This window comes from Octopus bimaculoides, chromosome 1, assembly GCF_046866305.1.
Source record: "Octopus bimaculoides isolate indiv1 chromosome 1, ASM4686630v1, whole genome shotgun sequence".
Lineage (NCBI taxonomy): Eukaryota > Metazoa > Mollusca > Cephalopoda > Octopoda > Octopodidae > Octopus > Octopus bimaculoides.
Genome location: NC_142928.1, coordinates 9,236,638 through 9,255,369, shown reverse-complemented (window position 1 = coordinate 9,255,369; position 18,732 = coordinate 9,236,638). Strand labels below are relative to the sequence as shown.

Below are 18,732 nucleotides of genomic sequence, written 5' to 3'. Positions count from 1 at the left end.
AGAGAGAGAGAGAGAGAGAGAGAGAGAGAAAGAGAGAGAGAGAGAGAGAGAGAGATGGGAGAGAGAGAGAGAGAGAGAGAAAGAAAGAGAGAGAGAGAGAAAGAGAGAGAGATGGGGGAGATGTGGAAAGTATGTGGGTGGGAGAAATAATCAATTATTGGGATTCTAATCGATTCCTACAAAGTTTTATAAGAAAATCTAATTTAAAAGGACATTTACAACAACAAATGCAGCTTTCTATATGGAAACCTGTAATAATGGAAACCTGTACTTATGGAGGCCTGTACATTAGTAATTCAGTTTATTTCTCGAATATTTGCGATGTTTTAGTGTTGCCTTGGCGGAGGTTCGCGCTCTCTGAGTGCTCTTGTTTGAAGTTATTTTTTGCTGCATTTTCTTGGCTTCTGTTGCTATGGATATGAATTAGTGAGGATATTAATACCCAGAATAATGTGCAACTGATGCAAAGAGATATAGTGTCAGCATCATTTTATATCAAAATGTATAAGAAAGAAAGTTGAAAGCAAATCTTTCCGTCTCTGTTTCCTCTTTTATTTACGTTTAACAAATGATTTCAGTAAAAGCGAAGAAAATAACCGAAAACTTGCTGAAAAATATTTTCTGATTTTGGTGCGAAATGGGGGTGGGTGAGTCGGTCGATTAAATCAATGCAGGAAAGGATAAAAGCAAAGACGACCCTCGGTGGGATTGATTTAAGAACGGAATAAATTCCACAAGGTATTAATTCAGATGCTCTACCGATTCTGTCTGTCTATTTTCTGGGAGATAGAAATTACTTTTTACCTTTAAAACAATTCCACAAAGTCGAAGAGTAACGAACTCAGTTGATTAGGAACTGAGAAATAACGCAAGTAATTTATTCTGGCACTCTACCGATTCTGTCTGTTAGAATCAGTAGTTGGTTGGTTATTATATCTGTGTAGACCAACAGTGATCGACTAGACTGTAGGTTATTAAGCATTCTAGCCATGATAATTGCCGTCATTGTGTACCTGGGATCACATTGTTTAAAGTATTCTTTTTATTGCAATAAAGACGTAATTTTGAGAGTGTGAGGTTTGTTATTTCTAGCATGTCGAGAAGAATACGTAGCGGCCCTCAAATTAGAACAATAATTATTGACACAAAGTAACAAATATTTTTTGGGAGAGATGATAAAGTCGATTGCATTAGCCCCTAGTTTTTGACTGAGACTTTATTTTATCAACCCCGGAAAGGGTTTGAACGTAGGACGTAAAGAATGAGAATTAGATAGCACAGGACAATTTATCTGTTGCTTCAATGACCCTGCCAGCCATCAATCTTTGGTAGAGTATAATAGTAGTTTCAAATTTTGGCACAAGGCCAGCAATTTCAATGGAGGGTGGGGGTAAACCGATTACATTGACCTCAATGCTCAACTGGTGCTTATTTTATCGAACCCAAAAAGATGAAAAGCAAAGTTGACTTCGGTGGAATTTGAACTTAGAACGTAAAGACGGACAAAATTCTGCCAAGCATTTTGTTCGGAATGCAAAAGATTCTGTCAGCTCGTCGCCTTTTGGTGGAAAAATAATATTTACTACAAAGCCTGAAATTTTGGGGGTGGAGCTGGTCGATTACATCAACCCCAGTGCGTAACTGGTATCTTATTTTTATCGATTCCTAATGGATAAAGGACATAGTCGACCTCGGTGGAATTCGAAGCCAGAATATAAAGATAGGCGAAATGCGGTTCAACATTTTGTCGAGCGTGCTAACGATTCTGCCAGCTCACCGATCTTTGGGAGGAAATAATAATAAAATGAAAAATCGTTATTTGCCCAATGTACAGCGAGATCTGGAACGGCTATTCGCGAGATCTGGAACGGTTATTTATTCTTATACGTCTTGACAGGTTCAGACAGAAAATATGCGAATCGTTGTAGTGTACGTCATAGGAGAATAACTTACGATTACAGTGGGCCCAATAAATTGTTTAAATATAATTACACAATTATTGATTCTATTTTAATTTAAAAGTTAAACATATTAGAACGACGCTTAAAGGCATTTCTTCTGTCCTTTCTCTTTTTTCTTCTTTCGTCTTTTTTTTTTATATAAATATAATTGTTTGTTCTAAAATTTTATCTTTTTTTTTTGTAATTATCGAACCAAAACTGAAAGACAATTTGTTAAAACGATTATAAAATATGCAAAACTGGGTAATAAAACGGTTCTATGTTAATTGTTATTATTTTCGTGGATTTACGTTGAAAGTTAAAACGCTAAGTGATCTTATGGCTGTTGAAAGTATCGTATGGTTGGGTGATCTGAGTTGACTCATTAAAGTGTGCTATGGCGAACGCCGAATTAGACTTGCTGGTCAGAAAATGATAATTGCTTTTTATGTGCATTTCATCTAAGCCTAGCATGGGATTACTCATAATCCACTAGCAAATGTTAAACATATTGGAAAAACAACAATTTCCATAACCTTTGCTGGCCGTGCCAGTATATTTGATGTGTTGTGTGATACGTGTTTCTTTCTAATTTAAATAGGAGAATGTGTAGAAGTAAAACGCGGGCTGTAGGGATGTGAGAACCTGTTCTGGATGCTATTAAAAGAGTAAACTTCTTCGAAGGATCCTGGGGGATGGTGTTAACTCGAGCGGCTTTCTTTGACTTCCATATCATATCCAACAATGAAATACGCTTTAAAAAAGTCTAGGGTCAGCAGACGGATATTTATGATGGAGGGATTTAAGATGGAAGATTTCAAATGGAGGGTTTGGGAATATATAACTGGAGACATGAGAGAAATTCGGCGATTACCTTTTTCCTCATTCTCTAAGGGTTTTCATTTGTTAGCGAAAATTAAACCCAAGAAAAAAAAAGGGAGAGAGAGAGAGAGAGAAGGAGACAGAGAGAGCGAGAGAGAGAGAGAAAGAGATAGAGAAAGAGACAGAGAAAGAGATAGAAAGAGGGAGAGAGAGAATGAGATAACGGGACAGGAAGAAGAATGAGGGTGGTGACTAGAAAAGAGAGTGAGAAGAGAGAGAGAGAGAGAGAGATAGAGAAACAGAGAGCAGAGAAGAGAGAGAGGGAGAGAAAGAGAGAGAGAGAGAGAGAGAGAGAGAGAGAGAGAGAGAGAGAGAGAGAGAGAGAGAGAGAGAGAGATTAATAGACGTTGTGCAGGTTGGCATCAAGTCCCGTCAAGATGAAAAATCTCAATGGATAATGGAATCAGATTGAAATACTCACTTCTGGTAAATAGGGTTTCTGATGCTTTTAAGGAAAGAAGAAAAGGAATTTCTTCTCTTTTTTTTTTTTACTTACTGTATTTATTTTTAGGGCAGATACAACCTTTTCGAAGGCGGAATCTTTTTTATGGAATTCTATCTCAGTTTTCAATTTCTTCATAATTTGTAATGGAGAATTTAAATAAAACTTTTCGATGACTTGGCAATGATGGAAAGTTTTGCCCGAAATATTTTTCATGCGAAATATGATAGTATTTAGAGCATGATGTTACTTTTACATCTGAAGATATCTTTTTTTAATTACAATCTCTGATCAACTTTCCGTTCCTTGGCTTTATATTTCTTCTCTCTGCCATGACCTGTTACTACGATAAGAAATTCCGTGCAAATATTCCGGTTCAACACGATCTGTTTGGATAAATTATCCAAATTAATTGTTACAAAATTTGAAAGCCTGGACAACATCTTCACAGCAAATATCTAACTAATGAGATTCTATTCTAGGAACCTTGGTAGTTTGAAGCACGAACCCCCACCGCCATATTAGATAAACATCGTATTTATTTAACCCCCACCACCGTTAGACAGGCAGTAAATGTTCCTTTCATCTTTTATCTTTTACTTGTTTCAGTCATTAGACTGCGGCCGTGTTGGGGCAGCACTTTGAGGAACTGTAGTTGAACAAATCGACCCCAGTATTTATTACTATCATGTTTTTTAAAGCCTGGTGTTTAGTCTATCGGTCTCTTATGAAGACGTAAACACACCAACACTGATTGTCTAGTGGTGGTGGGGAACGAATACATACACACAAACACACACACAAACACACACACACGCAAACACACACACACACGCAAACACACACACACACACACACACACACACACACACACACACACATACACACACACACACAAACATACACACACACATGACAGGCTTCTTTCAGTCTCCGTCTACCAAATTCACTCACAAGGCTCTGGTCGGCCCAACACTATAGTAAAAGACGTCCAAGGTGTCACTTTTAGTTTCTAAAACAAAAACTGTAAATTTATTATTTTTCCTTTTTTGGAATAAAGCACAACACTATTCCTCTGCGTCTCCACTTATCTTAGCATCACTCTAAACTCTGTCTCCAGTCGACCTCTCTCATGACAAATTACATAATTATTCTTACAGCAAACGATTTCCTGACAATGCGTAGATTAGATAATAACCCATCTACTATTAAATGACGTTTGTACTATTTCCCTCTTGTAACAATTTGACATTCCACAAATATTTTTCAAGCACGATTCAAGACTATCGCATCAACGACTGACTTCAAGAATGCTAATTGATAGGATTAAAGAATTGCCACGTGACACATGGACAGTTAATATTCTTCGAAACATTACTGATGCTACTGATAAACAGTATCCCTGTTGCTGGTATTGAGGTCGGCGAGCTGGTAGAATCGTTAGCACGCCATTCGATTGTTGGAATCGCCATAATGGACTTACTCCTCCCCTAAAATTGCTGGCCTTGTGCCAGAGTTTGAAATCAGTATTATTGGTGTTCGAAGGCGACGAACAGATAGAGTCATTAGCATGCCGGGCAAAATGCTTAGCGGCATTTCGTCCGTCTTTACGTTCTGAGTTCAAATTCCGTTGAAGTCGATAAAGTAAGTACCAGTTGAACACTGGGGTCGATTAGGCTTGCCCACCTCCTTTGAAATTATTGGCCTCATGCCAAGATTTGGAATCAATATTACTGGTATTCAGCAGAAGATTAGCTCTGATTTAATAGATCGAAATCGTTCCAGCCTGAACCATCCTATCTTTTTAGGACTATCTATGGTGATGTTGTTCAATGAGTTCTTCCATTTTTAAACATGATAAGATGTAACTTGAGGGAATTTGCCTACTATTTCTAGCTGACCGAGCAACATTATTAACGTTTATAGCAACATCATTAATCGCTGTAAACGTCACAAATATTGCTGCAAAACGTCACAACTGGTAAGCAATAATGTCGTTGGTTACAGATTTGCAGGCAGACCAATGATTGGTTCATACTCATTTCTCATGGAGAGAGAGAGAGAGAGAGAGAGAGAGAGAGATAGATAGAGAGAGAGAGAGAGAGAGAGAGAGAGAGAGAGAGAGATGTCTTTGGCTTGTTACAGAGAATTCGTTCAGAAAGCACCTGAAGCCATAATAGACAACACCAGCTCAAAGCATGCTGTGCAGTGGAATCGAAATATTCTTGAGGCATATTCGAACCCGTAAGAAGGCCATTCACTGTATTTTGTCACGAAGAAAATTTCTTGCTGTAGACAAATAGGTGTCAGCTCATAACACTCCCTAACAATATGTGCGGGATGCATGCATTTCGGAGTGGTTATCTCCTCTTCCGCATCAGAAACTGGAAAGGGGGTCGCTACGAACGGACACGAAAATGATATTCCCGTAATCGTCGTTCAATGATTTTGTTGTGTGGAAGTAGAACACCCCTATTAGTTGGCTCCTAATGGACTGTGCCACAATATAAATGGACATACGCAGAGAACCTTGAGAGCAGTGTAAAGCCGAGAGTTGCGTATTGTCGAGGGTTATCACCAGTATGTTGAGTAGAACGATTTGCAAGGACATTATTATTATCCTGTGGAGGCGCAATGGCCCAGTGGTTAGGGCAGCGGACACGCGGTCATAGGATCGCGGTTTCGATTCCCAGACCGGGCGTTGTGAGTGTTTATTGAGCGAAAACACCTAAAGCTCCACGAAGCTCCGGCAGGGGATGGTGGCGAACCCTGCTGTACTCTTTCACCACAACTTTCTCTAACTTCTTATTTCTGTTGTGCCTGTAATTCAAAGGGTCAGCCTTGTCACACTGTGTCACGCTGAATATCCCCGAGAACTACGTTAAGGGTACACGTGTCTGTGGAGTGCTCAGCCACATGCACGTTAATTTCACGAGCAGGCTGTTCCGTTGATAGGATCAACTGGAACCCTCGACGCCGTAAGCGACGGAGTGCCAACAACAACAATTATTATCCTGTTATATCGTACGTCGAACGTGTGATACAACAGATTTCTTGTGCTATTCCGCGGGTCGCTGTAAATTACATACGGGGTGACAGCACTAAGCAGTGATGTGTTTAAATACAGACTTGTTACCTGTTCAAATATGTTTGAGGCATATTCGTAAGACATATTCACTGTATTTTGTCACGAGATTAGTTAAATCAACGTTAAATTAATCAACAATAAAACATCTGTGTAACCCCTGCAGAACTTAGCACAGTCCTGAGTTCACTGAAATACTCCTTTTATACACCAACGGTTAATGTAGAAGCTACCCAGAAGGCATTGTTTTGATTAGTGAAGCCTTATCAATACTCTCTGATGCGAGTAACTATGTGCGGGTGTCTTTAATAAGAGACCTGCTCCATTAGATAACCCCGACGACCGCCAACTCTCCTGTCACCACCACCTCTATCTTCCCCGGTACTCCACCATTGCCACTGCCACCCTACCATCACTATAACCACTACGAGGGTCGTTTGAAAAGTTCATAATCTGACTAAGACACCTTCATAGAATGTGACCAAATGAGTCAACCTAGTACCCCTTGCGGTCCGCACACTTCTCTAAGAATTGCAGTGCTTGGATCCCATTGGTGAAGAAGATTTCATCCTGTTGGTCAAAAACATCATCAACAGCAGATGCGACGCCATCATCACTGCGATGCTGGCTCCCAGCCAAGTGTTTTTGCTGATGGGGGGATCAGATAATAGTGAGATGGGGCGAAGCCAGGCTAATAGGGAGGCTGATCAACCAGTTCAAAGCCATAGCTTTCATCCTGTTCGTCAAAAAAGCAGCCATTGAAACCAATGACTTGTGTGCTGGAGGAGCATTGTCCTGATAAAACAAGACCCCTTTCATCGGTCTTCCTGGCCGTTTGGTCTCGATAACCTTTCGCAACTGCCTCAGCAAGTTGACATAGTACTCTCCATTGATTATGCGGCTCTTTTGAAGATAATCAATAAACACAATACCTGTTGCATCCCCAAAGATTGAGGCCATCACATTCCCGGCAGATGAAAAAACCTTGGCCTTTTTCGGAGCAAGAGAGGAGGGGGTGTTTCCACTGCATGGATTGTTTTTTTTGTCTCTGGCTCCAAACGATGAAGACATCACTCATCCTAGGTTAGAAACATTCTATGATCTGTCTCAAACAATGTCAGATTTTCCTGTCATGTGATCAGCCTGGTGCACTTTTCATCAGGTGTCAGCAAACGTGGCACCCACCGAGCAGAAACCTTTTTCATACCAATTTGATAGCGCAGAATATTCTCAACTCTCTCACAGGATATATTAATAGCATCGGATATTTGATTTATAATCAGTTGTCTGCCACCCATCACCATATGGTGGACATAATCAATGTTTTCCTCGATGGTGGCAGTTGCAGGACGTCCAGACCGAGGGTCATCTTCAATACTCTCCTTTCCTTTCCTAAATTCAGATGCCCCACTTTTGCACTGTTGATAAAGATGAAGCATTAACCTCTAATGTAGCAACCATGTTAGCATGAATGTCCCTGGGGACTAAAGCCTTTTTTGTAGATACTTGGTTACACCATGATGCCACACTTCATCCATTTTCAGCTGAAGTCACTTCTAGTCACTGGTCTTCTTCGAACAGTCAGATGTCACTTTACGTAGAAAGAAACAATGCATTTAATAAGAAGGGTTGTGGTTTCACTGCTCGAACATCACTCCTTCATGGTCAACCTTTTCGGCTCATCCTCGTACACCACCACCACCACCACCACCACCACCACCACCACCACCACCACCACCACCACCACCACAACAACAACAACAACAACAACAACAACAAATGCTAAACAAGTAAAAAGCAAACGGTGAGGAAAGGAAAATAAAAAAAAGGAAAGGAAAATAAAAAAAAGAGAGTGAAGTTAGAATGAAAACGAATAAAGACAGACTTACTTTGACTGATGGTAATGGCGGGTGCATAGATGACTACGGACATATAGAATATCTGGAAGAGAGGAACACAAATTCAGTTCTGTGAAATCGCTTTCAGTTGCAGACAACAAATAGGAAATATAACATTATTGGCCTTTACTACTACTACTACTATCATTTCTATTATAGGCACAAGGCCTGAAATTTTGGGGAGAGGACTAGTCAATTAAATCGACCCTAGTATTGCACTGGTACGTAGTTTATCGACCCCAAAAGGATGAAAAGTAAAGTCGACGCTGGTGGAGTTTGAACTCAGAATGTAAAGGCGGGTAAAATATCGCGAAGCATTTTGCCCGGCATACTAATGGTTCTGCCAGCTCACCGCCTAAATAATAATGCTAATAATAATAATGATGATGATAATAATAATAATAATAATAATAATAATAATAATAATAATAATAAGAAGAAGAAGAAGAAGAAGAAGAAGAAGAAGAAGAAAAAGAAGAAGAAAAGACATTATACATAAGAAACCACACATGGTTTCTATAAATGTTTAACATTCTTGAATAAACTTTCAATGGCATAAATTTTACACACACACACACTCATATACACACACACGCATGCACGCATGCACGCACGCACACATACACATACGCACACGTACACACACGCATACATACGTACACGCACACATATATACATACACACGCGGTTGTAAAACGAAGTGGAACTCCAAACTCATCTAACATCATTCCTATTGGCTTGGCTATTTCTGCTGTGTCTGATGAGGAATGCTACAAATACTCAGGAGTAGATGAAAATATTTCCAGTAATGGAACCTGTAAGAAAGAGCGTGTAACCAGGGATTATAACATCAAGATAAAGAAAATATGGTCCTCGGAAATTTCTGAAAGGTAATAAATCGGTAGTACGTTTGTCATACCAGGCATACCAACACTTGGATTAAATGTTTGGTGGATAAGATCCGAGTTATTGAGGTAAAAACCTGAAAATAGTTAAGCTTTTCTAGGAATTTCCACATCAACAGTGATGTAGACATCTTTACTTTAAACGTAAACAAGATGTCAGAGAATGAACATCGATTGATACAACTTTTAAATATTGCGCTATATTTCTTCGAGAACATCTAGTAATCACCAAATGTCGAAGTCCTGCCATGGATCAAGTATGTTTACATGAAATAGGTAGCATGATGAGAGTTGGAAAGGAGCTTCTCAGAAAGTATACCTGGAATGATGACCAAAGGGACATGCATCCTGAGAAGGTGCACAACTCCAAAGTAATAAGTCACCAGAAGAGTATTTGTATGTATACAAGTAAAAGGTTGTGCATGACTATATTCCTAGAAGACTTCACAGTAACAGAAACGTTGATGATCAAATTAGTTTATCTTGGATTAACAACTGAGGTATTAGCTCTCGTTTGGAAAGATATACTTCTGCAATACAAGAACAGGAAATAGTTTATATCTTTATATTGGATATATAACACATCAAAGCAGGGCAAAAGAAAGCATTTACACGACGCACTACTATTACTATTACACAAGACTCAACGCTATCAATCACGGCTCACGGTGAACTGCTTACCAACCCGAAATGCCAATCGCTCACAGTTCTTTAATTTATAACAATGAGTGAGTCTACCTTTAGTCACTTGAGGGGTGGTTGGAATAGTTCCACAACAAAATACCAGAGGTACAAAAAACGATAGGGATGCAGGTAAAGTATCTTCAAGCAATAACTGATAAAGACTCCGTAGAGGATGTCACCAACATCACAAGTATTACCTACTTACAGGACATGATGTGATTAGAACATTATATAACGAAATCTGTAGGTAAGATAATCTCGAGGAGACAAATATAAGAAGCTACAGTGATGCGGAGGACAGGATCTAATATGAAAGAAAACAGGTATAATATATCTGTCAAGACTTCAATAAAATGTAAGCAGAACAGACCAGACATAATGATCTGAGACAGAGGTTGGAAACTATGCACAACAGTTGAGATCAGTTGTCCAGCATTTGTGAACCGAGGGTTAAAAATAAATGAAAAAGAGAACATCTACGACGAACTAATGAGAAATTGTAGTTACTCCATCTGGATCATAAGTTTAGATTTCTGACAATAATTATTGGTGACTTAGTACCAATCTTGAGAAGCTGAGTTTGACAAAACCACAGAGAAGGCGTCTGATCAGAAAATTACAGCCATAAACAGTCAGAGGCACTGTCAAAATATGTAAAACATTCATAAAGTTTAGAGTGTAATAAGATCCACATATTCAATAACATCCATACCTGCTCATATGTGTAATGGTTGGACAAAATAATGGAAACGCTACTTTGATATTTAACTATTTTTTTTCTATTGGCAAATCCAAGTCTGCTTTACTCTGTGCACGTGTGTTCATATGTGTTACGTATGACTTGTACGTCCTGATAAAGCAATCTGTTTTTTAAAAATATATTTCAATAAGATCAATGCATAACCTAACTGATTTCTAAAGAGAACAAATCGTTGAGGCGAAGATTATTGGAACTCTAGTCACTAAAACTGCTGGATTGTTTAATGTGGCCAGAGATACTGTCTCTAAAATCATAGTCATTCGAAAACCAAGCGAAAACCAATGCTGGCAAGTGTGATTTTGGATGGAAGGTAAATCTCACAAAGATGGAATACAGAATAATGAAACGTATTTGAAGCCATCGAACTACGCCAGCAAAAGTGGCAACTCAGCTAAATCACCACCTTGTCAACCAAAACCGTTTGTCTTGAGTTCCATAAAGCTGGATTCCATGGGAAGGCTACAATTGCTAAAGCTCTCCCGTTCCTCATCAATATCAAAAATGATGTTTAAACTCTCAGAAATGGTCAATGGCTCAATGGAAAAACTTCATCTTCTCTGATGAATCATCATTCACCATTTTTTTCCCACTGCAGGGTATGTTTATGTCTGGTGACAGCCCAAAGGAAGATTTAAACCTGACAGTTTGACTCCTACCACGAAGAGTGAAGGGCTGTTTCTATAAGGATTTCGACAGCCATATCCCAGAATTCCCTTTGCACTTTAGTTATTCTATATGGCAGAGTTAATTCCAAGGATTATTTGAGTATTTGGGCTGATCATGTTCATTCTAAGGTACAAACATTGTTCCCTGATGGGAGCACAATCTTTCATGAGGATAATGCACCGGTTCATACGGCTGATGTTATTCAAAACTGTTACGAAGAGCACAAAAGTGAGGTAGACCATAGGAATTGGTTCCCACCAATCCCTAGATCTCAGCATAATCGAACATTTGGAGTTCATTTCGGAACAGCAAGTGTGGAACCGTTTCTCTCTGCCATCGTCGCTGAAAGAGTCAAAGCAGGTTTTACGTGAAGAATGGCTCAAAATCCTGCTAGCAACCGTTCAGAAGCTGTACCAGTCAATTCCTCGACGTATTAAAGCTGTGAGTAATGCCAAAAGTGAACCAACTCCGTATTAAGTAGTAGTTTCAAATTTTGGCCCAAGGCCAGTAATTTTAGAGGAGGGGAGGATAAGTCGACTACAGTAATCCCAGTCCTCAACTGGTACTTATTTTATCGACCCTGAAAGGACGAAGGGAAATGTCGACTTCAGCGAAATTTGAACTTAGAACGTAAAGACGGACGAAATACCGGTCAGTATTTCGTCCGGCATACAAATGATTCTGTCAATTCTCCACCTTAAATTCCGTATTCTTTTAATCTTTTACTTGTTTCAGTCGTTTGACTGCAGCCATACTGGAGCACAGCTTTTAGTCGAAGAAATCGACCCCAGGACTTATTCTTTGTAAGCCTAGTACTTATTCTGCCAGTCTCTTTGGCTTAACCGCTAAGTTACGGGGACGTAAACACACTAACATCAGTTGTCAGGCGATGGTGGGGGACAAATACAGACACACACACACATACACAAATATATATATATATATATATATATATATATATATATATATATATATATATATATATATATATATATATATATATATATATATATATATATATATATATATATATATATATACATACATATATATATCTGACGGGTTTCTTTCAGTTTCCGTCCGCTAAATCCACTCACAATGCTTTATTCGGTCTGAGGCTATAGTAGAAGATACTTGCCCAAGGTGCCACGCAGTGGGACTGAACCCGGAACCATGTAGTTGGGAAGCAAGCTTCTTACCACACTGCCATACCGTCAATTTAACAAGGTGTTTCCATTATTTTCTTCAATTCTTGTACATGCGCATGCGTTTATGCATTCATACACACATACAAAGATACATACACACACATAAATACATACACACATACATTCATACATACATACATGCAACATGGCTATACATACATACATACATACATGCATACATACATACATACCTACGTACGTACATACATACATACATGCATACATACCTACGTACGTACATACATACATACATACATACATGCATACATACATACCTACGTACGTACATACATACATACATACATACCTACGTACATACATACATACATACATGCATACATACATACCTACGTACGTACATACATACATACATACATACATACGTACGTACGTACATACATACATACATACATACATGCATACATACATACCTACGTACGTACATACATACATACATACATACATACCTACGTACGTACATACATACATACATACATACATACATGCATACATACATACCTACGTACGTACATACATACATACATACATACGTACGTACGTACATACATACATACATACATACATGCAACATGTCTATAAACAATAAAAATGAGAATACTGTAGCAATATCAACAGTAAAAACGAATATGGCTGACGTCGAAAGATTTAGCCATGCTGCAGAAAAAAAAAAAGATGACTGGTGGTGGTGGTGGGGGGGGGGGGAAAGGAGCAGAAGAGACCTGATAATTGGTTTCAGGTCCAGATGTTGACGTGTTAGAGATAGTTATCTAAAAGAACTATGGAAGGCCAAATCGACATATTAAAATGGTTTGCCACACTACGTTGAAACCTTGTAGTCAATAACAAAAAACATTTCCTCAGCAGAGAACTCTAAGCCCTATAGGCTGCTGTAATATTATGAACGAACCGTAGCAATTTCTTGAAGATTATTGCGTCTCAAACGATAAACTGAAAGATGAGAAGGCAGGAAGAAAGAAAGAGTTATGGGGATGCGATAAATGTTGGTAATTAAGACTCTATTGCCTGAGAACTTCGCAGAAACATTGTTACTGTATGGTAGGACGTACAGGTATGAATGCAATTCTATTCCCCCTCACATAGCTACTGAAGTTACTACGGTTGGCAAAAATACCTGATGCCTTGGTTGCAGCCATCGAAGAAAATGTCTGAGTTAGAATCAGGCGAAGTCACTTCATACACACATGCAGGTATATAAGAATATTATTCTTCACTTTGTATTAGACATTCCTTATTTCGTTCGTATCACAAACTTTTAAAAAATCCAATTCTCCACATTTAAGAGACCGATGAATAAATATAGGGAGGTGTGGTCTATATGTAAATTAACCGTGGGGGTGGTCTGTATGTAAATTATCCGTGGGGGTGGTCTGTATGTAAATTGTGATTATGTGAAGTTTGTTAGTGTTGGTGTACTTTGTTGTTGTTGTTGTTGTTTAACCCGAGGTCAGTCGTGCTCCAGTAGCTTAATGATCAAAGGCGTTACCGCTCTGGCTATCCAGTCTTTTCTTATGTCTAGGACTATACTATCGTACTGTCCAATGTCCTTCTTTATTTAAGCAGGAAGGGTATGATTTAGAGGAGATTTGGCTGCTATTTCTTGCTGGTAAACGACCGCGTAGAGGCTCCCCCGTTATTGTTGCTGCTGTTGATGCTGGTGTTGCTGGTAATGATGACGATGAAGAAGATAGTGATAGAAAATATAGAGACAAAATGGCTGTACACCACCACCAACATCATCACTGTCATCGTCGTCGTCGTCATCATTATCATCATCATCATCATCATCACCTTAGCTAACTATGGTTCTTGTCCACCCCCACTTTCATTGTTATTTTATCCTCGCAACAAAAACAACCCCAAACAACAACAAAAAAGGAAATACAAAATAAACACGGAATTTGTTTTGCTAAAAATATTTGTAATACGAATGTCATGTTGATATTTCCCGTAATGTGGATAAGAGAGGAGGAGGAGGGAAGAGGTGTTGGTAATGACAGAGGTGGAGGAGGAGGAGGAGGAGGTGGTGGTGGTTGGAGGTAGTGGTGGTGGTTGGAGGTAGTAATGGAGGAGGCGAGCATGAAGTCAGCTCCCTAAACATTTAATGTCAACGGGGAAAGTAGAATTGTGAAAGCGTTTTAATTATAAATGACAGTAGTTTGGTTAATTCAAAATTAACGATTTCAATCCTTACTGGATCATTTTGGTTACGGTGGAATTAACAGCCCCTCTCTAAGACACTGACACACACACGCACACACACACACACACACACACACACAAACACGCACACACACACACACACACACATGTATGTACGTAGACTCACTTAGTCTCAGGCACATATACAGAAACAGGTAAACCTGGATGTGGGTTTCAAATGTTCTCTTCGCGTGTTTTGGCTTTGGTCCACCGTACGACACTTCGGTCTCAGCTCAGCAGGCAGGGTAATCAGATCGAACCCCAAATCACGTCGTTACCATGTGTCGGGTTCACTAAACTATTGGTCGTGAGAAACTGCGAGCAAGCTTATAAGGAAGGGAAGGGGTTGGTCCCTATTTCTGGGTGCGACCGACTTAAATCGTTACCCAATGTAATACCACGTAGTCCTTCAATAACTTTTACAGATCCACCTACCCACCTACCCACCTACCTACCTACCTACCTACCTACCTACCTACCTACCTACCTACCTACCTACCTACATACATACATACATACATACATACATATGCGCATGTCTAGACTATATGCATGAAAATATATACATAAAACAAAACATACAAACTTGTACATGCTCTGACTCGAAATACTGCATAGATACACACATACACTGGCGCAGGCGTGACTGTGTGGTAAGAAGCTTGCCTCCCAACCACATGGTTCCGGGTTCAGTTCCACTGCGTGGCACCTTGGGCAAGTGACTTCTACTATAGGCTCGGGCCAACCAAAGCCTTGTGAGTGGATTTGGTAGACGGAAACTGAAAGAAGCCCGTCGTATATATGTCATCATTATATACTCGAATAGAATATCTTCATTTAAATTTTATTATTTTAATTATTCTAATATATATATATGTGTCTATTGATCCAAAAAGTACATGAATGGAACAGTGTATCCCATCCAATCACGTCTTATAAATCACTGGAAGCATGATTTCGTTTATTTGGATGTAAATTACTGACAACCGATGTCGGTGTGTTTACGTCCCCGTAACCTAGCAGCTCGGCAAAAGAGACAATAGAATAAGTAATAGGCTTACACAGAATAAGCCCTGGTATCGATTTCTTCGAATAAAGGCCGTTCTCCAGCATGGCCGCAGTCAAATGAATGAAACAAGTAAAAGAATAAAAAGAATACATGCAAAAATACGCTGTAGAAGTTGTTGAAATTGCAATGGAGGAGAATTGGATCTTGGTTGGAAATGGGTTTTTTTTCTATTGGTCAGAAATCTTGAAAGAAAGCTGAATAATGATATAGCGATTCAATGTAGAAGACCGTTCATCGAGACTATTCATCGAGTGTACGATGAATTCTGTCTCTGCTTTGAGGCTACAACTATCAGCCCTGTTAAATGACTGGTTAATCTCCAGGAGAATTGAATGAAAGAGCATTTACTGAAGATCGCAGTGATTTTCATAAGAAACTTGATTATACAGCACAGAGAATTACTACAAACAACACGGCTGGATACAACATCATCATCCTCATCGTGGTAGTAGTGGTGGTCGTCAACAACAACAACAACAAGAAAAATACAGTTGAAGAACAGAAGGAAAACATCTCAAAAAGTAAACAGAGTCTTCTTCAGCTGTGGTTTTAGAAGAAACCGAAACAAGAAAAAAAAACGTATTTTTCTTGGAGTTATGAACTGAATAATAGATTGTTTGTTATAAAAGAGCGAAGCAAAAAGCCCCGCTTTTGAATATATGAATAGATTAAAAGCAAATAGAGACAATCTACAACCAAAGCTAAATTATTTTATTGCGAAACAATTACGCCAAAAGACATTTGTTGAACATAAGAACAAAGTTAATGAATGTCACTTTATCGAGAAAGACAAAAGTGTGAACAATGTTTGAACAATGTGGTTTCGCTGTTAGTGACATCGCAACACATCTCATGCTGCCCACCAGCGTTAATATGGTGATAGTCTTTTGACTGTAATTCAAAATCTTGAGAATTTTAAAAGCACCATCAAGACTTGATTGTTGGACACTGATACACGAAGCCAACCGTATCTTATCACCCTGTACCTGTAATCTCTCAATGGGAATGGCAGCATATCACACTGGTAAGCTCTGGCAGAGACGAAAACTGATCTTCAAAAGCAGGGTCACCCACATGGCAAAAACTACCAGATTGTCGCTTAGGCAAAGCAGGTGCACCAATTATATGTATGTATGTATGTATGTATGTATGTATGTATGTATGTATGTATGTATGTATGTATCTATGTATGCATGTATGTATGTATGTATGTATGTATGTATGTATGTATGATGTATGCATGGATGTATGAGTGTATGTATGTATGTATGAAAGTATGTATGTGTGTATGAGTGTATGTATGAGTGTATGTATGTATGTATGTATGTATGTGTGTGTATGTATGCGTGTATGTATGTATGTATGGATGGATGGATGTATGTATGTGTGTGTATGTATGTGTGTATGTATGAGTGTATGTATGTATGTATGTATGTATGGATGGATGTATGTATGTGTGTGTATGTATGTGTGTATGTATGAGTGTATGTATGTATGTATGTATGTATGTATGTATGTATGTATGTGTGTGTGTATGCGTGTATGTATGAGTGTATGTATGTATGTATGTATGTATGTATGTATGTATGTATGTATATAATTTTCCTTTGAGTTCTATTTGGGAGAGTTCAAGCCTGTCGCTAATAAAACAACAAGACTTTTTGAGTTAAGAGAGTTCCCAGTATTTGTAAATCTGTGGCTGAGTTGCTGTGTTGGTTGAACTGACGATGCATACTACACCCATGTGTGTGCATCTATTCACATAAGAATCTCAAGTGGAGAATTTCTGGAATGTCTTACAAATATGTATTTTTGCTTACCTGCATAAAGTTACATGAGCTTGAGTAGGGTCGCTTAGTGCAACCGCCATACTTTCCCATGTGATTTTCATTTGTTTAGGTCCCTATAAATTCCTTGAATGAAAAAAAAATTATCTAAATCATTTCGATGCAGTCAGAAACCTCGTGGATAACTTTCTTTACCTCCGGAACAGCCCGGTTCTATGCAGATGGAATTTTGTCGTTGTTGAATAGATGGACTAATATCATTAATAAAACATGGAAGGCACACACACACACACGCACACACACACACACACACACACGCGCGCACACACACACACACACACACACACACACACACACACACACACACACACACACACACACGTACGTACGTACGTACGTACGTATATACTCCTACAATTTTCAACCGAATTTCACCAAATTTGACATGTGTGCTCTCTTTGACGCTTTTTCTTACAATTTTTTCCTCGAAATTCCGCGCCCCCAACATAAATAGACTACTCTCAATTCGCTTAGGATTTGGCTTGAGCCAGCGAAAAAAACGTGACACACTCCCAACTGGAAAAAATCAATACTTTACTTTGTCAGCTGTGGCGAGCTCTTATCGACTGCTTGCACGGTACTGCCAGCAGTATTCATTTGCGAGTTACGATTGTATAATCTTTGTTTCAGAAAATAATAACGACAGACCCTCAGCTTACTCAAGAAATGAAGAGGAATGCTGAGTTCAAATTCTGCCGAGGTCGACTTTTGGGTTCGATAAAAATAAGCACCAGTGAATCAGCGGGGCCGATATAATCGACTTAGCCCTTTCCCCGAAATTGCTGGCATGGTACCAAAAATTTGAAACTGATATGGTTGAATGGAAGACGTGGTGGTCATGATTGGGACATTTTTCACCATGGATCTGCTTAATGAGATCTGACTTGGGGTTAAAAACATTAAGAACAACCTTGGAAGGATGTAAGCAGAGGTAACCTCGACTGGAATTGAACTGAGTAACTATATATTAAGTTTTTAAATGGCGAAGAAAATCGACCGACGAGACTAGATATCATATTGCACCTCGTCCAGCAGCACTTTACCATTTCTGCTGCCCTACAACGGCCTCCGCCGCCGCCGCCTCCGCCGCCTACCGTGCTTAAAA

At 39.1% G+C, this 18,732-nt stretch overlaps 1 protein-coding gene across 1 annotated transcript in view; it reads right to left on the bottom strand.

Annotated features, from left to right (window-relative positions):
- Positions 1–18,732, bottom strand: part of LOC106869958 (sodium-dependent multivitamin transporter) — a 99,794-nt gene that overhangs the window by 41,854 nt on the left and 39,208 nt on the right. Inside the window, exon 3 of the mRNA XM_052978349.2 lies at positions 8,239–8,290. Coding sequence (XP_052834309.1) covers positions 8,239–8,290 — 52 coding nt within the window. The remainder of the gene's footprint in view (positions 1–8,238; positions 8,291–18,732) is intronic.